Source organism: Ictalurus furcatus, chromosome 26 (genome assembly GCF_023375685.1).
Source record: "Ictalurus furcatus strain D&B chromosome 26, Billie_1.0, whole genome shotgun sequence".
In the NCBI taxonomy this organism is placed as follows: Eukaryota; Metazoa; Chordata; class Actinopteri; order Siluriformes; family Ictaluridae; genus Ictalurus; species Ictalurus furcatus.
In genome coordinates, this window is record NC_071280.1 from 9,684,799 (window position 1) to 9,706,203 (window position 21,405).

The following is a 21,405-nucleotide window of genomic DNA, read 5'->3' on the forward strand; positions in this document are numbered from 1 at the left end:
CAATTCCTCATCACATTCCCATAAATCATGAGGGTAATTTTGCATGTTTAGAGCTGTAACTTGACTTGCAAGCACTCAGAATGTCCGAGTGCACTTAAAAGTGATGTTCTGACAGTGCTTCCTAATGCTAACTCTTCTTGACCCACCTTATTGGTTCTGCTGCAGAGGTTTATGTACATGGATGGGAATACAGATACAAATTTGAAATTAATTATTTTTTTTTAATCTCCAAATATTAATCGATAGAGATGTAATTTTCACAAAACTGATCTAAATGCACATCAAAATTAAAATGTAGACTGAATATTATAATCCACCAAAACATTAAACTGCACTGAAAAGTCAAGACGGGGGGGAAAAGAAACACAAGGAACACGGTCTGTCTCAAATACTTTTATATGTCACAGCACAAAAGATTGAAGGAATGTCAAAAAATGTCAGTTTTCTCAAAACAAATACTTCTACAGTGAGTCAGTTTTACATAACTTTTCAACTCAACGTCTCAGGAAAACTAGGAAACAATATATTGTTCCATACAATTTTTAATGCTAGTGCCAAACTACTGAAGGGGGAAAATATTGGCACAAACCCCCACAAACATTTAAACTTATAAACTTATTCTGTTTATATAAGTCCTCAAACTCCTGTGGTGAGAAGGGGAAAGGTGTAGGAAAGCTGAATGCACCACAGTTAACAAATCATCCACGGTTGCTTTACTTAATCATTATCCGTGTAATCTATTATTCAAACATACTGTAAAATAAAGAGTGCACAAAAAGTCAGATACAAAAAACACAAATACCCTTTTGGTACAAAGGCTTTTCTCTTCAACAAAAGACTCCTTTACTGTGGCCTTTTTTAAGGTGCAAGAGCAAAGTCAGGGTAAACTGGTTACGGTTTAAGGCGGCTGGGTGGCTCTTCACGCCAACGTTTATACAAATAGATGGGCTCTAACCCTTTCAAGAGCCATGAAACAGCTGCATGGCATTTAACACCTCTTGGTTGTAGTGCTGCTCAAGCTTTACAGTTGTAATGTGCTCATGGCGGCTTCCGGTGTCCTCCAGGTCTTCAGCCGTGTCTCCAAAGCCGTGGTAGTGGCCGTAGTGCAGATGATCGCTGAAGTCTGATGAGAACGTGGCCCACAAGGGCCTGTGAGACATGTAGCTGCTGGGGCTGCCGCTGAGGTGCAGTGAGCCGCACATGTTGCTACCCAGGTCTGGCACGTCAGGCTGGTGTGGGGGGCAATGGCCGTTTGTGTCAAAACTCTTCTGTTGTGTGTGGCCATTGCTTAAGCCAGTGGCTATTTCTATGGTGCCATCTGTCATTCAAAACAAAACATGGGGTCAGACAGAGCCAGATGGGGGAATGAGTGTTTTGTGGACTACCAGCTCAAATATAAATTTCTGTCTAGAGTGTGTGGAAAGTTTACACTTCAGACCATTCAATGAATGTTTTTGATTTTACCATTCAGATGCATGAATCCTGTATTTCTGAAACAGTCTCAATTGACCAGAAGTCACAAAATTATTACAAAGATGGAAAATCCAACAATATAACCTAATGTGGCAATGACCAAAACAGGCACTTTGGATTGACCAGCAAAACAAAATGATGCCTGATTCTGAAAGTTTAACTATGTACTTATTATGGGCCAGTAAGTTTGATTTCAAAGGTATAAATGAAATGTGATACTGCATGTCTAACACAAAACAGGACTGGAGACATATAATAAATACATAAATAAATGCATATACACAAAACTGACCTCAGTATAATAAGGTTCTATCTGGTGTTTTGGTCAAAAATACGTCAATTAAATCTCAGGTTTTCAAATGATAGATAACAACTTAATTATTGATTAATTAACTATTTGACGACACCACCGAATCTGCTCCGACACGACATGATTAAATTTAGTAGCCTCTGACTAATGTGTGACCCACTTTCTTAATGATGATGTAGAGAGGGACCAGATTATGTATCATATTTACAGGCAAATCATCTTGCTCGCATATATTTTTTTTAAGATCAGTTTATAAATATGAATTCTTATGAATGGCCAATCTAGACTTAAAATGTCAGAGCAGAGGAGACGTTGTAGCTGTATGATCAAGAAGCACATGCGAAGGGACCGCTCTTGGTCAACTGTACATGTTAAAGTTCTCAGAGCAGCAGAAAGCTAATATTTCAGCCAACATCAGATAGCATTGGCATTAAATATTACTGGCATAAGCTAGCTACATGCAGTATGCTTAATAAATTGAACCAGGACTGATGGTCAGCTAGAACTTCGAAACAGACATTCGAATGTATCCTGTTAAAATTGAGGTTTGAGTTTGAAAATGAATGATCAGAAGGTTACATATGTAACCATGGTTTTATGTGAAAGAGAATCCAGAATTCTGCTAGTTTAGTAGAACCTTTTGTAGAAGATCTGTTAAGATATGGTGCATCAAACAGCACCTTATAATAGTAAGGTCATTAAATGGTGAAATGTGAGCACCAGAAATGTAGACAATAAATCTAATTAATATATATGCTGGGAAAATCTATACTAATTTACAGGGGATTTTTCCTAACAGATTACAGGTAGGCATAAGAGTTTGTACAAGGCCAAGGAGCAGGAACCACTATGTGTGAGGTGGGAGAATGCCTGTCCATTGCAAAACTGTCCACATGATGCTCCCTGTCAGTAGGCAAAAGTGGAAAAGGTCCAGTCGCACCTGATTGGTTGTCTGGGGCAGATTCTACATGCATACATTCAATATCCTCCTCCATCACACTGACTGCCTTCACAGGAAAATCCATACCTGCAGGAGGAACATTCAGAAATGAGGTAAATACATATTCACTTCCCGCTGTTTCTATAACCTTCACAAGATTCTAACACTTACCATCAACCCTTGCTTTCTTGACATGATTTGGCTCTGAGCAATCATGGAGCCTCTTCCTATTGGTTAACCCATTAAGAAGACTCCGCCCTTGGATGTGGGTGAGGTCAGTTCCATTATGGCCAAACCCATTTAGGTGCTTTAGTTGATTCTCTGCATTGGAGAGGAGCTGAGCACAGTCCTGGAAGCCTTGTGCATGGGCCAGGTCGGCCGCAGTCAATCCGTTAGTGTTCCTTAATCTGCACAGCGAAGAAAGATGATCACTACAGTGGTCTACAGTGATGAACAACAATGTCAAAACAACAGGGAAAAATCATTTCAATAATGATAATTAGCAAACAAATGCCTATATTGTCCCTATTACTATGACTTTTTTTTTAATTTTCTTTATTTGGGGTTTTTCAATGAATACACACTGAAAAAGGAAAGTACATGGTACTGCACATCTGCACTGTCTTATAATTCAACTTCCTCTTGTTGATCAGAACATGATTAATTTTCAATATCCTCATTTTGGGCACTCTATGACTAACACACTGGACGTGATCGAAACAAACTATAACTGGATTCAGACTTGAAGTTCAACCAATTTCAGATATTGCTACTAGGTTTTTTTTTTTTTTAAGATATGCTATTAAATTCTAATAATGCAAACAAACACTCTAGAGGAAACACAGTTCAAACAGTACACATTGTAAGTCCATCTGCAGTGTGTAACGTACAAAAATAAAGAACCCCTGGATGAACCAACCCATTTAAAAAGGTAATTTTTTTAAACAAAAAAAATGATACAGAAAATCTTAAGATACAGAAAATACAGTAACTAGCAATCTAGTATGACAAATATTTACGCTAATAAAGTTGATTATTGAAGTGGACTGAACGCCTGGGATTTGATTAAAATGAAGAAATAAAAATACCATTAATCCACTTCTGCCGTACAAAGATTTAAAAAAAAAAAAAAAGCGAGAATATAAAAATGAATCATTACAACAACGAGATTAGTCTAATTATAAACACCTATAGAGCAGTTAACAATAACGTGACCTAGAAAAAAAATAATAAAGTTAATTGATGGCATACTTTTTACTACCAATCAGACATGCTGGCATTCTGGTAGATTATTCCTCAAAATTCAATTGTCTATAATCTAAAATCACTTTTCTTTGCAAAAACAATTTCTAATTATGGCTTAACTGCACTAGCAGACTACATTCAATTATTAAATTATGACTTATCCAAAAAAATTTAACATAAGTAATAATAGAGCTTCACATGACCAATTGAAATGTGTTGGGTTCGTCCATAAATTTATTGTTTCTCCTAAACTGTCCCTCAACCTTTACTTCATCCATGTACATAAACAATTCATTTGGGACAAGTCCTGAGCACAAAGTTAAACAGAGACAAAGTTAAAGACAATGTTAAACAGTTTTGACACAAACAAAAGACAACATGACTGGCTTGCCTTTACAAATTCCTACCTACAATCCCCAAGCTTAAATAGAAAATGTAAATGCTTCCAAGTGCATCAGTGTCCTTTGAATCTGCTGAGATACAGAATTGAATAGATTAAAAGTATCTCTAAACAATGCCAGACAATGGTTCAAGTTGGTATAAAGAAAAAAACAAATGGAACAAATTGCAGGATTAACAAACTAATGGCTACCGCTGGTAGGTATATGCCAATATTATTTTGCAGTGTTAAGCAGTGACAGTAATGCAGTATTCGATGTTGAGGCATTTGAAATATTGTGTTAAATATACATTATATGCCGATCAGCCATAACATTAAAACCACCTGCCTAATATTGTGTAGGTCCCCCTTGTGCCACCAAAACAGCTCTGACCGGCCAAGGCATGGACTCCATAAAACCTCTGAAAGTGTGATGTTGTATCTGGCACCAAGATGTTGATCCTTATGGTCCTGTAAGTTGTGAGGTGGGGCCTCCATGGATCGGACTTGTTTTTCCAGCAGATTCCACAGATGCTCGATCAGATTGAGATCTGGGGAATTTGGAGGCCAAGTCAACACCTTGGACTCTTTGTCATGTTCCTCAAACCATTCCTGAACAATTTTTGCAGTGTGGCAGGGCGTCTTATCCTGCTGAAAGAGCCATTAGGGAATACTGTTGCCATGACAGGGTGTATTTGGTCTGCAACAATGTTTAGGTAGGTGGTACGTTTCAAAGTAACTTCCACATGAATGCCAGGACCCAAGGTTTCCCAGGAGAACATTACCCAGAGCATCACACTGCCTCTGCTGGCTTGCCTTCTTCCCCAGGTAAGCAACGCACATGTACCCGGCCGGCCACAAGATGTAAACGGAAACATGACTCATCAGACCAGGCCACCTTCTTCCGCTGCTTAATGGTCTAGTTATGATGCTCACATGCCCATTTAAGGTGCCTTCCGTGGTGGACAGGAGTCAGCATGGGCACTCTGACCAGTCTGTGGCTACGAAGCCCCATATACAGCAAGCTGTGATGCACTGTGTGTTCTGACACCCTTCTATCATAGCCAGTATGAACTGTTTCAGCAATCTGTGCTACGGTAGCTCTTCTGTGGGATCAGACCAGACGGGCTAGCATTCACTCCCCACGCGCATCAGTGAGCCTTGGGTGCCCATGACCCTGTCGCTGGTTCACCGGTTGTCCTTCCTTGGACCACTTTTGGTAGGTACTAACCACTGCATGCCGGGAACACTCCACACGACCTGCTGTTTTGGAGATGCTCTGACCCAGTCGTCTAGCCATCACAATTTGGCCCTAGTCAAAGTCACTGAGATCCTTACGCTTGCCCATTTTTCCTGCTTCCAACACATCAACTTCAAGAACTGACTGTTCACTTGCTTCCTAATATTATAGCCCACCCTTTGACAGGTGGTCAAAAGCTGGTTCAAATTGAGCTACACAGAAGGGTGGGTTTTAACTGTGCTGCACAGACTAGTTTGGGCCTCCCAGTGCGAGCCACAAGACCCACGTGAGCCACTAAGCAGCACAGCGCAAAATATCCATTTCGTCTCTCCCAGGTTAATCATTTCATTACTTACAGCCATGCAAATAGGCTTACATTTACGTGTTCCTGCTCTTTAAAGATAAATCAGAATATCTGAATATAAATACACTTAAATGCGGTCTCGGACCGCTGAGGTCTTTGTGCAAGTACGCAAATACAGCATATAATCACAATAAACTTGATTTAAACTGAACCTCTTAAGCAACTCGCACCAGTTTCCCCAACCCCTTGCACACATTGGAGCATTTTGGTTATAAACATAAGTTTGTGTTCGTGCATCACTGTCATGCTTCCATGCTACACAAGCTCTGATTTGTAAAGCTTACAGGTTAAAATCTCCTACACTACATTTAATATAAAACACCCCCTGCCTTAGAGGACTTGGGTCACACTTTTTTTCCCCCGCCTTCACTTGACGATTATGCCTCCATGTGAAGGTGACTGAGGTCATGTTGAGCATAAAAGGTAACATTGACTTTGGGCATTCTGCTAAAGTTAGCAGCGTCGCATTACGTGCGTTTGACGTCATGTGCCATTGTCTGGGAAACGGCTTATACTTCTGGTTATTAAAAAAAACGCTCGTGTATTTTATTTTTTTCTACTATCCCCATTACAACAATGTACTACTGTTACTTAATCATGTTTGTTAATGTGATAAAAATTCTCAGGGCATGAAAACAAGCATTAAAAACATTGTCATTGTCTGGCATTGAAAAGCTACTTTTTATAAGATATATAAATAGCCAAAGATTATACTCAACATTACGCTTTAGTACATAAATTTGTAATGAATTTGCTCAAGGAAGCATTTGTTTCATTATTCCTGAAATGCTTTGCTTTGTGAGTCTAAGCATACTACTAGTAGTACATTCATGCTAATATCTACATAACCACATGTAAGATGTTTTTAATATCATTTCATACTAGCTACTACACGAGTCTTTCCTGCAAACTGAAAAAAAAAACATTAAATGAAAAATAATAATAATAATAATAATAATAATAATAATAACAACAAAGCTGATGCTGTCTAAGCAAAGCATGCATGCCTAAACAATACTATCATTACTGATTTCCTAAAATCAAAACCAATCACCGCAAGAAATACCTCGACAGTTTGCCAGTGTGTAGATACTGAAGGAAGCGATAGTGAGAACACTCATTGCCACAACTGTAAGGGTGTTCGCTGAAGCACGTGTGGCAGATTCAGCAGTTTTTGGAATGCTTCCCCCCTTTTCTGGGCTTTACTTGAGAAAATCAAGTCATGTTCAATTTCAATGGCTGCAAAACATTGAGATGTGTAGGGGTTTTCCTTCTCTGTAATGTTTCACAATGTAGCTTCAATAAGTTGTTGTTGATGTTTTTTGAACATACTACTTTCAGAAAATAAAGCAACATAATTTCATATATGTCAAACTCAAAAAGGTTCAACAGTGAAACATACATTTATTTCTAGGAAGCACAAAAACACTTGCACATTTGCCTTTACAGAACCTACACTTGCTGAACCAGGCTAATCTTGCTAACTAGATGACAATCATTTTGCGCAGGTCAGGCTGCATATAATTACAATATTCCAGAAAGCTTGAGGGCTGAAAGCTCATTAAAAAGAGAGTTTTGAAAGATTAACGCCATAGGCTTCATGTAGTGGTGACCAATTCGAATTGTTTTAAGCAAAATGAAGTACTGCTGCCAAGATTGTTTTCTAACTCTGCTCTAGTTTGATACTGAGCTTTTTTTTTTGCCAGCAGCCGTTTCATATTTCCATCATTTATCCATAATTTCCTTTCTGGTGGAGATTCAACAATAAATTAGCGATAATTAACAACTTACTGGAGTGTTAATGGTTAGGTTAGGTTGATCTCTACACATTTTCATTAACCTGGCACAAAAAAACCTAATTGAGATGAATTGGATTAAATATTAATTGAATTATAAGACATGATACATTACATCTTAAAGGCAATCATCTGCAAAATGAATTCATTGATAATGGAACTACAGATCAATCGTTAAAAACAAACCCAAACTTTTCTATCTTAAAAAACGTCAACTGCTGTGACTAGATCTTGTATGCAAATGATTCCCAGAACAAAATATTATTCATAATATTTACCCATTCAAATGCAAAAACTCTTGTCTTGCGTTGGGAAAGTTAATAAACTGAATTGACGATACTAAAAAAAATTATCCAAATTTCAAAATCATCCAAATAACCCTGATTATCTGTTGACATAAATGGTGTTAAGAGTCTGTTTTAAACAGCAAACATTTAATTCTCTCTTTTTAACTATGCATCCACCACACCCCCACCCCACACCCCTCGCATCACAAAAATGATAAGAGAAGCGAGTTTCCATTTCCCAGGTTTTCTGCAGATGAATCTCATAAATACAACGATCTATTGGATATAGTGTAATAATACATAGTTTGGGTAACCATTTGCTGTATATTTAATGGTAGAATGTATATTTAATAGGAATGCATAGTGCACCAATACTACTAAATTATATGCTCATTAATATTTAAGTGCATTCAAATATCTCCTATGTAGTTAAAATTCAAATCTTTAAACTTGCAGCAGCAGTTCATTTAGCCACACTTAACTACATTCATGTGCAACTTTTTCAATTATTTAAAAAGTAGCAAACATTCCAACTTACATTGTGCCAAAGACCTACAATGATTTTGGTTTATTTACCTAAATGAAATGTAATGCTCAAAATAAATAAAAATAAAAATAAATAAAAAGAGTAGAACGTACTATAATATTAATGTTAGAATCCCTCAGATTGAGGTAAACTATACCAATTTACTGGTAAAATTTAAAATATGGCCCCTGATCAAATTAAGCAGATTGAAATTTAAACATTTCTTAATTTTACATGACATGCATTTTTCCAGATACACATGGTCTCAGTGGACAGCTTTAAAAGAATGCTTATGCAATACTTGTCAAATAATTACTGAATTACTATTACTAAGCTTCCACCAAAATTCCTGCGCAACGTTACCTTTGGATTAAATTGTGAAAATATGCAGGTAGTTTATTAACGCTTACTTTTATTTTTTTATGTTCGGTAAGTAATAAAAAAAAAAAATAGAAAACGTAATTGTATGCATATTTTTAATATATAAATGTATACATGTTAAACATGATATATATGCCTATGTAACAAAATTTTTCTCCCACTCCATTGAGATGACTTCTTTGTTAACCATAAATGCTACACACTTATTTCAATGGTCCAGTGGAGGGAAAAGGTGAACTACAAAGTGAACTTTTACTACTTCTAAAATCACAAACAAGCTCTAAACTAATTTTAGGTTTTGTGAGGGAAAAAAAAAAAATTCTGTAGCATTCTTCCAAATACTCTAAAGAAAGAATAGGAAAAGGATGATAATCAATGGCTACAGAAAGTCCTCTGTGTAATTTATATGAAATCTATTTTAAGAAGCACAATGGATGGAAATGTCTGCTCATTTATAATATACATTTTGATTAGTTTTTGTGTGCTGTCACCACAAGAATTTCTGAGGTTGAATAGTCTAATGAAATGGTTCAGCTAAGTACAATCCCTTAAAAATGAACCCCAGGACACCCACCAAAAACCCCACAATGAGCTTTCCTCTCTTCAAGTACAGATTTTTAGCAGCAAACACATGACACACGCTTATCTACTGCCTTAACCCATCGTACAGTTACATTACACTTATTGAACAAATGCACAATCCTTTTCATGCCAAATGTCTTCAGACATTTCGGAGGACCTTTGTGGTGAACGTAATATTAGGATTCGCATAAATACAATCCATGTGGTCTGTGATCTTAAGTTGCTTAGGATTTGCTTTATTGATTAACCAACTGGAAATTACAAGACATAGTTACAAGACATGGTAAGACTATCAGACTAAGGAACATTCTAATTTTAGTTTGAAGGCAGCATTAAAATCACACTCTGAGTGTGACATGGAACAGAAACTGAAGTTGGTTAATGCTATAATTCTCTTGTTTACTTATGACAAGGCTTCATTTTAATATAAGCCAAGTCCAATTAAGAGTATGTCAGCCTTAATGATCCACTCATCGAAGAGCCTGATATACTTGCATTACATTACACAATCTCATTAGAAACTTTATACACTTGTTAGATCTTCTAAATTTTCCTAATTTACACAAAGTACACCACTACAAGCACAAGGACAATAATACATTTAGTTGAGGCATAATCTAAGAATAGCCGTTTTATGACAATTTAAGGACGTGAGAGTCGTATTTGTGGCTTTGGACATTTGTGTAGGGCATAAATTAGGAATTGTGCATTTGTTTTTGGCCTATAAGAAATATGGCTGTTCATTAAAGGCTCATGAAAGAAACTCAATTATTTAAGGTAAAAGCAAGAGGTTAAATCAAATGTTTGAAAAAGGGAAATCCACCAAAAAAAAAAAAACAACCCCTCAACCTGATTAATACCAATAGCCTCTTAATGGTACACAGCAGGGACATTTATTCATTCTGCTGTTCAGTATGTCAATAAAAGCCAGAATCAATCTAAAAACAACACACTTTAGTTTCACATCAGAGTATTGGATCAATACAGCTAATAAAAATGGCTTTTCTTTGGAAACAAGCTGCACATAATTACTTAGAGCTACATGTAATGCAAAATGGACTTACTGAGACCCTTTGGTGAAAGTGTCTATGGGCAAATTATTGTGCCAGTGACTTAAGGCATTCTGTACCATCTGGCTTCTTTATATGATGAAATCCAGTAGTATGACATAGTATTTTTTTTTGGTGGATATCCCTTAAAGACAGTGTTTCCTGGTTCATAGAAGAAGTGTAAAAACGAAAGAAGAAGCACAGGATAACTTACTCTGGTTTTGCACCTGAGAACAACAGGGCATTGATACAATCCATGCTACCTGCCCTTGCAGCTTTATGGATGGGGGCTTCACCCATATAATCCTGAAACGACACACATGAAGCATTTAATATAAATGTACACAAACCTGCAGCTTTCCACCACGGGGGGGGGGGGGGGGGGGGTCAAACAAAAAAAAAACCACCCTGTAAGGCATTGCAATTTTTCCAATCACATGAAACGTTAATGCACTTTTACAGCTACATCAGTCACTTAAGGTACGTCGTAACTAGTACTGCATAGGGCCAAAACACAGAAACGAGTTAGCTGGCAGCTCAAGGTTTCAGAGCGAGCGTGCTCCAGTGCTTGCGAGAGGGGAAATCATGACACTAGCAAGTTTCTAAATGGGACTACAAACGTTGACGGGGACATTAAACGTCATCACGCCGAACAGGAAAAGAACTGGTTCAGGTATGCTGTGAACAATTCCCAAAAACAAACGTGGATGAAGATTCATCCACAGAGTGGTGTCATCCCTGCACCGCTCTATTGGGTGATCTGGCTGTGTCTCTCCTCCTGTAAACACTGTTATTGCCTTTTCTGCATTCGCCTGAATTGTTTTCATTGAGTTGCATATTGTTATAGTTGATGCATATTTTCATTTGGTTGATGGCATTTTTATTTTTACTTATCCTATATTCTGGGTACAATTTTATTTTTATTTTGCTTCTACGAGATGATGCACTTTAAGGATCAGTCTAATTTGATGCAAAGATTTGTACATTAGCAGGAATGTAGCACAACATGGAGGTGAAAGCAGCGGTCTGTTTATTTAAATGTGAAAGTGCAATAAAAATATATTGTCCCTAAAATCAATGAATAATCGTGATCTCAATATTGATCAAAATAATCGTGATTATCATTTTGACCATAATCGTGCAACCCTAGTACTGCATAAGAGAGAAACACAAGCTTAGTGGCAATTTACATTCAGGATAGGCTATCATAGAGATTACGTTCTGGCTGCAGTAGAACAAGGCATAAACAGATCTTTAATCCCCCTAATACTAGGCACAGATTACTTAGCCCATAATTAAAATCATATTTATTCAGTTCCTTGTGCTTTCCTTTAGTCCTCATTTCATAAGAAACCAGGCAGAGAGCCATTGGGATGCTGTAGAGTGACATGTCAAGTGCCAACATGGTGAAACTGGAGCAAATCTGTGTTTTCAAGAGACTGGCCAGAGAGATGGATGCAGTGAACTCCCTCTAGAGGCAGGCAAAACACACCACGCTGACTGCTCTATAGAAACAGCAGAATGTAGGTCAAACCAAACAATTATGCCACAGGGATAATCACTCTCTCCTCCATCCAGCCCTGAGTAACATCATCACTATCCTAGCATGTGCCTTCTTCATTTTTTAATCTGATCATTGTCTTTTCTTACTTTGCATTTGGAGTTCTAGTAATATATCTCTGTATCATATGAGATGATGTCTACTGTATAGAAAGTCTAAGAGCCTGTGGACACCACGTTCACCTGTTCCTTGGCTGTTACTGTATTTTTTATTTTCAACAACCCTAAAAGCATGGCATAGCCTTACAAGAAATAGTACAAAAGTGAGACACTAAAAATCTGTGACTGGAACATCCTGCCCAGTCAGCGAAGCTTAAACTAATCAAGCTGGTCTGGGAAGAGCTGGATCAAACATATTGAGGGAGATGTTTAATGTTAAACCTCTGGAATGTCCTACAAGAGGTGTGGCAAAGCAGATCATCTCAAAGAAAGAATGCAAAGAATAACTGGCTGTTGAAGAGTGTGCAGCAGTTAAACCTGCTAAGCTGTATCTTTTAATGTACATACAGTTTCTTTGTTTAATTGCCGTCACAAATTATTTACGTGTGATATTATCTTCTTTACAATTATCCTGGTCAGACTTCAATATTAAGTCTAAGCAAACTGACAAAATCCTTATTTAAATACTTTAAAAGATATTTTAACAAACATGCAGGCATTGTATTTTGTAATAGGACTCCATGTTAATATTTTTGAAGTACCTTTTGTTTTTGAATGAGTTCAGTTTTTACTGCAACTGGACATTAATAAAGATCATAAGAATGAAAACATTAAAAAAAAAAAACAACAACAATGACTTCACATTAAAACTATTAGGTACTACTGAATTGAATGGATAAATTATGTAAATTATGTAGAGATTGATGGTGCTCCATTATATATGAATAACTATGACATGTTTAAGCAATATTGCACAAGCAAGGCTGCAGTTACACCAAATACTGGTATATCTGTGATTTGGCCATAGGTAATCTCAGCCGTGAGTGCGAAATTGCTTTTAGACAACAGTTCTATAAAAAATAGAGTAAATAACATTTCAGATGCAAAATGGCCGAATGTTCTGTTTATTTTTGCTCTGCTAGTGTAAATAGATACCTCATCATAGTACCCAGTCGAACAGAGTGATACACACAGTGAAAGGCCCCATTGCAGTAATAGGAAAAATATGTACTCTTGGAGTATCGCTTAACCAAATTAGTGGACCAGAACTAACTGCTGTATAAATATGATATATAAGCTATTCTTTGTGCAACTATCCTTTGGTATTTTGTTTATTGTCCATGCATGACTCCAGGCGGATATCTCCTAAAGTTTAATCAAGCGGTCAGTCAAAGTCAGGCCAGGATGATCCTGTACAAGAGGATTTGCACTGAATAAATCAAGGGAGAGTATGGAGGAGAACAGGTACGTGGGTAGCTGAAAGGTCACTGGCTTTAACATAGCACGGTAAGTGTTACAGAATAAAACAGCACAAATTACTTAAAGGAAATTGAAACAATACAGCTGTTGATTTCCCCTCTTTTAGGAAATTATGCCTAAACTCTCCTCATACAAACGACACAGTGTAATTTATTTTATGCAAACATTATTTAAAAGTTTGCATTCACAAAGACAATGAGATAAGAATTTAAACCACAGCCCTCTGTTATGAGCACGATATGGCAAATGTGTGGCTTCCACAATCTCACTTTGCACCCACAAAGTTGTGCATCTCTATAGTTCATATACGTCCATGCCCAAAAATCTATGCTTAACGCTCCTATTATGTTATTTTTTCAATCTGACCCATTTCCACACTTGAGATGTCTGAAATACTGGTTAATCTCTCTTTGAAATTGTTTGATTTTTCCTCATTTAGGGTCATGAACTTATAAGCAAATATTTCTTCTTATGGCTTGTCTTGAACAAGCCATAATAAAGGTTTACTGTTTTAAGCTGTTTTTTGTGTGTATTTAAACTGTGGAAGTCATATTGACCCATAACATAATGGATGTAATGCCCCCCGCCACATAATAGAAGGGTTAATGTGTAGTCTATTAAGCAGGTCTATATATCTAGACATTATCCCATGCCAGGACTCTCCATTTCACTGGCTGAGACCTTCACATAAGCATGAAACATGATCATTCTTTTCCATATTGATTTCTTTCTAAACAGCAGACTTTTTTGAGGGCTCTTGAGTGGCGCAACAGAAAAGTGTTTGCCACATCTTTGCCGGTTGGTAGCCGTTGTGTGATAAGCAAGAGCTTTCGGGGGTAAATTAGTTTATTCAATGACAGAAAACTCCATCATACTAATATAATGGTCAAAAATGGCCACCATTATTACACCGCTCATATAATAAAGCACTCACCTGTCTGTTGATCTCAGCACCAGCCTGCAGGAGCCATACAAGGCACTCTGGGTGTCCTCCGAATGCAGCGATGTGAGCCGGAGTCTGCAAAAAGCGCGTTGTCACAGCATTCACCTCACAGCCCACCTGTACCAATCGCAATACACACTCCAGCTGTAGTGGGGAGGAAAGAGATGGACAATAAAGACAGTGTTTTGCATTAAAGAGACAAACAAAACCCTCAGACAGACAGCACTAACTTTTCAAATCTAGTCTATATCTGAATCAACACCACCTGTTGTACTATACACATCAGCTCTTACCAGTCGGATTAATTAGGATGTAATGATGACAGGAACACGCAAGTATGTATACACACTTACAGAACCGAGCAAAATATAATGCAGAGTGAAGATATCTTATAACTCTCCTGCTTGTGAAACACAGTCAGATCATCGGTGTCTGTGTTAATGGACCTACAGAAAACAATAGCAGGACCACAATAAAAATAGTTTGATTCTGCAAAAAGGATCCGATGGTTGTCCGAAACGGCATTCTTTTCAGTATGTAGTCAAATACTTAGGGATGTGTGCACTTTTTTCTGTCAAATCACTGCAATAACTAAATGATATACCCTAGAGGGGTAACACACTTTGCTGTTTGTAGGGAACAGGGCACCATTCTGGACCTGGTGCAGACTGTCAGGAAACAAGAGACTTGCCATAAATCCACCGTCAGATAGTCATTAAATATGCCTTAATATTTAGGTTTGTTTCTTGGCCCTTCTTGTCTTCAGCAGCTGTTTAGCCATTTCATCACCGTGAGTCATGGTGAGTCACTGCTCATATTCTGACTCTCAGGCTTTGCACTCACACACAAACACAAACTTGACAACATCCGAGACACTTTTCTTTTGGAAAAACACACACAAGCTCCCTCAACTCTTCCGTTCTGCCATATGATATGATCCCCCAAAACACCAGAGCAGTCATGTTGATGTAAGAAGCTTACACTTTTAAACATTTCTATTTTGAACTAACTGGCTTATGCTAGCTGTTATGTCCAGAAAACACAAAAATATTTCTGTACACTAAGGTGAGATTTAGGATTTACAACTTTTATGTCAGACTGAATCTTAAATCAAGTAACTACCTACTTACCACCACTATTTTCACTGGCCTTTGTTCAGGGGGTTTCTGTGGAAACTCCCAATAGGGGTTGAGGCTAAAAATAACTACCAGCCGTTTGTTGTTGTTTTTTAAATCACGTATTATGAGACAGTGCTACAATAACCATTCAAAATTCATGTCTTTATGTATTTAGTAGAAACTAAGTTATTTTTCGTACCTAACGAGTTTGCACACTATTACACATATTAAACAATGTTGTGTGTGGTTTTTTATTTTTTATTTTTTTTAATGAATGCGAAGCTACCAAACACAGGTCACGGAAGAAGTATTTTATGACCGCGTCACAAAATCCTTTTAGTTCTGCACAGTGGTTTTGGCGGGTAGCCTTTTATTGGCTCTCGATCAACCAATCAATGACGTACTTTTCTCCGCGCTCACCTCCGCCCGCGTGCGCGCACACACAGACACACACCCCCTAGCTGACTGACGATGCTAGCTTTACCTCTGCAACTGTCTTCAATACGAGTTGTGTGTGTGTGTGTGTGTGTGTGAGAGAGAGAGGTGTTACGATTTACACCCGGCAATGCCGACGGGAAACACGACCTAGACAACTAGGATAAATCCAACAGTTTCTCTCGTTCAAAAACACACACGCAACAAGAGCGCGAGCGGCCACAACTAATCTCACCTAAATGTCACCAACTCTATAATTCTCTAAACATGTTTTTTCCCCCTAGCCATTAATTTGTCGCCTAGTCAGCCGGACAGGTACACAAGGTTACTAACTACCTTTCCGAAGTGTGCCGCCCAGTGAATGGGAGTCCAGCCGTAGAAGGAGTCCTCCGCCTGGAGCTGTGCTCGGTCGTCGGAGCGCTGCAGCAGGGAGCAGAGCGCGCGCACGTCTCCGTCCCTGCACGCGCGGTGCAGCGGGAAGCGCGTGCTCAGCACCTCGTCGTTAGAAAAGCCCAGCTCGATGCTCACCGACATGCTTCCTCAACTCTGAGAGTGGTCTTTCTAGTGGTGGCGGGGAAATAATAAAATGATATCGGTGTATTTTCCCCGAGCACGCTGTACAGCTCGGTGAGGTTCCTGCTCAGACAACAAAAGACAACCGCGCACTCTGAAACTTAAGCGGGTTGTGCGGAAGTCCAGGACCGGATTTCACTTTGCTGTGCATTGCGCGTGGGGCGAAAAACAGACACGGATTCTGATCTTTCGGAATCGGATTTACCAGCTGAGTTACAGACGAGGACATAGACTACGTTTACATGGACAGCAGTAATCTAATTATTGAGCTTATTCTGAATAAGACAATATTGTGATTAAGGTGTTTACATGAGTTGCTTTTAGAATATTCCTTTCATGTACCCGTTTTACATGTTATAGAACATAGATTGATTAACAGCACACGTCATTACGTCACCGCGCCACGCCGTCCGACATCCCTCCAGAATTTCACGTATCGACATACAGTTCGTCTTCGTTATGGTACCGTATACAGTATTGGGTGTTTTTATTTTTAATTTTATGAAAGCTTCAAGTGCAGGTAATTATTTGTCATGCTAAACGTGCTAATAGACAACTGCTTGAGGCCGTGGGCCGCGTACTTACCTAGTATATAGTAGCTAAGATACATGCATCTCGCCTACTATATAGTAGGTAAGTACGCAGTTTCGGACGCAGCCGTGCTCTCTTGTTTGCCGTAAAACGGTTGAGCGCTGCCGTGTGTGTATGTGTCCTGTCGCAAAATGTGGTGAAAACTCTCACACGACGTTAATAGTGTGATTAAGGTGTGTACATGTCTGTAATGCACTTCCATAATGCATCTAATGCAGGAATACTCCACACGTCTTAATTCCATTTGTGTTTACTTCTAGTATGACTTTAGTTGGATTAAGGTAATAAAAAATTGCTGTTTACATGGTAGTTTCTTAATCAGAGTATTGTCTTAATCAGGTTAATATAGGAATATTGTTGTCCATGTAAACGTACTGATGGTTAGAGGCAAACCTAGATTATGTGGGGCCCCCAGCCAAAATAAATGCATTGGGCCCCGTCTGATAGATTTTTGTTGTTATTATGTCTTCATGTTACCCAGAAACATGTTACCATATTATCTAACATATTAACTAATGTAAAGTATTTATACTTCTTCAGTTCCAGGAAAATGTTTTTTTTGATAATTTGTATCTAGGTACAATTGTGATCTCCAATGAGCTAATTGCGCTTTGAGCAATGATGTATTTCCATTTGGAAATAGAGCGAATCTTATATCTTCGGTGGCACTGTTTACATTCAGCAGTACAGCAAGACAGCAACCTCTAATATTTTTTTGTACTGTCTTACAAAAATGTCATTGTGTTGGGCTAATGTTAGATTAGGTGTTTGTTTCTATTAATATGAGTATTGTTTTTACCTTCACAGTTGTTTATGTACATTGCTGTGAAAAAGTATTTGCCTGATTTCTTATGGTTTTTATGTATATCTCATACTAAATTGTTTCCTAAATTCAAACAAAATCTAACATAAAACAAAGGCAACCTGAATAAATACACAATGTAGTTTTTAAATGATAATGTTATTTATTGAAGCAAAAAAGTTATTCAATACCAATTGGGCCTGTGTGAAAATTGTATTTGCCCCCATAGTTCTAATTCCCCAAATCTATGAAACTGCATTCATAATGGGGTTCAGCTGGACTAGACACAACCAGACCTGATTACTGCAAACCCTGTTCAATCAAATCAACACTTAAATAGAACTTTTTCAACAGCATGAAATTGGTTAAAACGTCTTACCTGGTAACACACTATGCCAAAATTTAAGAAATCCCAGAAATGATGATGAAGAAGAAGGTGATTGTATTACGTCAGTCTGGGAAGGGTTACAAAGTTATTTCAAAGGCTCTGGGACACACAGTGAGAGCTGTTATGAACCTTCCCAGAAGTGACTTACCTTCCAAAATTCCTCCAACAGCACAGCAACTACTCATCCAGGAAGTCACAAAAGAGCCAAGGACAACATCAAAGGAACTACAAGTCTCTCTTGCATCAAAAAGGTCACTGTTCATGACTCCACTATCAGAAAGACACCGGGCAAAAATGGCATCCATGGAAGAGTGGCGAGGTAAAAACCACTGCTAACCCAGAAGAACATTAAGGCTCATCTGAATTTTGCCAAAACACACCTTGATGATCCTTAAACCTTTTAGGAGAATGTTCTGTGGACTGATGAGCCGAAAGTGGAACTGTTTGGAAAACAGACGGCCTGTTACATCTGGTGTAAACCAAACAGAAAAAAGAACATAAATATCTACGGTCAAGCATGGTGGTGGAAGTGTGATGGTGTGGGGATTATTTGCTGCTTCAGGCCCTGGGCAAAATGCAGTAATTGAGGGAAACATGAATTCTGCTCTTTACCAGGAAATCTTAAAGAAGAATGTACAGCCTTCAGCCTGTAAGTTGAAATTCAAGTGCAACTGTGTTATGCACCAAGACAATGATCCAAAGTATAGGCGTAAGCCACCTCTGAATGACTCAAAATGACTTTGGAGTAGCCTAGTCAAAGTCCTGACTTGAACCCAATTGAGATTACAGTTTACAGTCCATGTTCTGTGTATCTATTATCCTGTGTATTTACTGTCATGTGTATTTATTGTTTTGTTCTGTGTATTTCTTGTTTTGCACTTGTCTGACACTTGTGTATTTGCACTTTATGTAGTCTTTGCAGTTTATGTAGTATTGTTCCATGTTGCACCATGGTCCTGAAGAAACTTCATTTCGTTCCATTGTATAAATGCTTTATAGAGGAATGACAATAAAAACCCACTTGACTTGACTTGAGATGCTGTTGCAGGACCTTAAACGGGCAGTTCATGCTCAAAACCCCTCCAATGTGGCTGAACTAAAGAATGGCCAAAATTCCACCACCGCACTGTGAAAGACTGATCTCCAGTTACTGGAAGAATTTGGTTGTAGTTATTGCTGCTAAAGGTGGCACAAGCAGATTTTAAGTTTAAAGGGGCAATTACTTTTTCACATGGGTGATAGGCGTTTGATAACTTTTTGCTTCAATAAAAAGAAAAACTGTGTGTTTACTCGGGTTGCCTTTATTTTATGTTGTATTTCATTTAACAATCTAAAACTATTTAGTATGAGATATACACAAAAACATAAGAAATCAGGACGGGGCAAATATTTTTTCACAGCACCGTATGACGAAGCATACAAATTGATGCCTTTCTTGAGCTTACTAAAAGAATCTTTGCAACACATAATAAATGGTCATTAACATCTATTTTTGGGAGCTCCTGCAGACACCGGGTGTAAAATAGTGCCATTGAATTGGAAGAGCTGTAAAGCAGAAGTGCCATTTTGCTTATAATGCGGAACTGTTTGTACATCTAGCCCATTAAACGCTCTCTAGAGCCATATATGTCTGGGCCCCAGAGGTGGGCCTTGCTCTACAGCAGCAGCGTGTTAGCTGCATTAACAAGGTTCATCAGGGTGTCTTTGTGGTGTCTTTCTGCACACTATGCACTTTTCCAGCCATCGCTTAGTGGAGAAAAAAAAGGTTGTTTATTACTTTTGGAAAATGGTGGAATTTGTATGAGGTCTCAGTTATGTGAGGCATTTCTCAGAGGTGTTTTTTTTTACCATCTTGGGGTTTTACAATGCTCAAATATGTTTCTTCCTGAGACTAACCGAGAACATGATACACAGTCAGGCTTCTCTATCAGTAAGTGTAAGTTAAAGGCTTTAATAATCTCTTCTCCATATTTGGCTAGCTCACTAAGCTACTGTCAGGTTTGTTTAGATTTGCCGGGATGTGTAGTGTGTTTAGAGCGCTACTGGCTGTTGTCTAAGTCAGTCAAGCCTTTAAACACAACATCATTCTGACTTCCTGTTTCAGGAGGAAATGCATACGATCAATATATGGAATCAAATCAGAGCTAAGTAGCCATTTCATAGGGACTTTGAGAGTTATTCAGTTGTCCCTCTGGGAGAAGCCTTCTAGTAATGCTAAGATAAAGCTTCATGAAGGGAGGTAGCTTTCCAGCCACCTATGAAAAAAACTTCTCAAGGCTTCAAATGTCCAATAGTGGCTTGTAGTAATCAAGAAAATATAAAACGGTCTACAATATGAAACTATTTCACATGAAATTAAAGAGCAGCAAGGGACAAAAAGAAATGGATGATGTAAGCCATAACAGATAAAGGAATTCATGAAAGTGAATTATGTTTTTCATGAATTTTTAGTAATAGTATACATAGATATCTTTATTTATGTTGATAGTGCTTATAAATCTGTAAATTGTGTTTTGTTTTATAGGTCATTTATGATCTATGGTCAGACTATAGATTTGAAGCAACCCAGCAAATCTGGACTCATGTTCGAAGCAATCTCTAAATGAGACTTCAAGTCATCATTATTGATGTCATTACATTACATCATCACTGATGTCATTACACAAGCATTGATACAGAGTTTCACCTGGAAGAACCCTACCTTTTTGACATCGCTAGTTCTATGTAAATCTGTAATGTTTCCCTATCAGAAAGGGTTCCTAGTAGAAACACTTTAGAAAGTTAAGTTGCTTGAAGGGTTGATTAAATTTTCTAAGAGTGTAGCTTTATTCCAAGCCTTTTTTCAGTTGTGTCTCACTCTGTTCTTATCTTTCATTTCTTTCAGGTCAGTTAATTACTCTTGCAGCATTGTGGAACTGTCAGCTCATTTACTCTTCCAGCCCTGTGCCTGATTGTTTTCCTCATCACTTGTAAAGATCTGAACAAAATGTTTCCCCAATAACTA

The 21,405-nt window shown here is 38.0% G+C and overlaps 1 protein-coding gene across 1 annotated transcript; it reads right to left on the reverse strand.

The window, feature by feature from the left end:
- Positions 1 to 380: 380 nt before the first annotated feature.
- On the reverse strand, positions 381 to 16,813 carry ankrd10a (ankyrin repeat domain 10a). Its single transcript, XM_053615683.1, has 6 exons — positions 16,384 to 16,813; positions 14,486 to 14,638; positions 10,787 to 10,878; positions 2,895 to 3,130; positions 2,724 to 2,810; positions 381 to 1,318 (listed from the first exon to the last, which is right to left on the reverse strand). The coding sequence occupies exons 1-6, from the start codon at positions 16,579 to 16,581 to the stop codon at positions 960 to 962; spliced, it is 1,125 nt and encodes a 374-aa protein (XP_053471658.1). The 5' UTR covers positions 16,582 to 16,813; the 3' UTR covers positions 381 to 959.
- Positions 16,814 to 21,405: the final 4,592 nt, after the last annotated feature.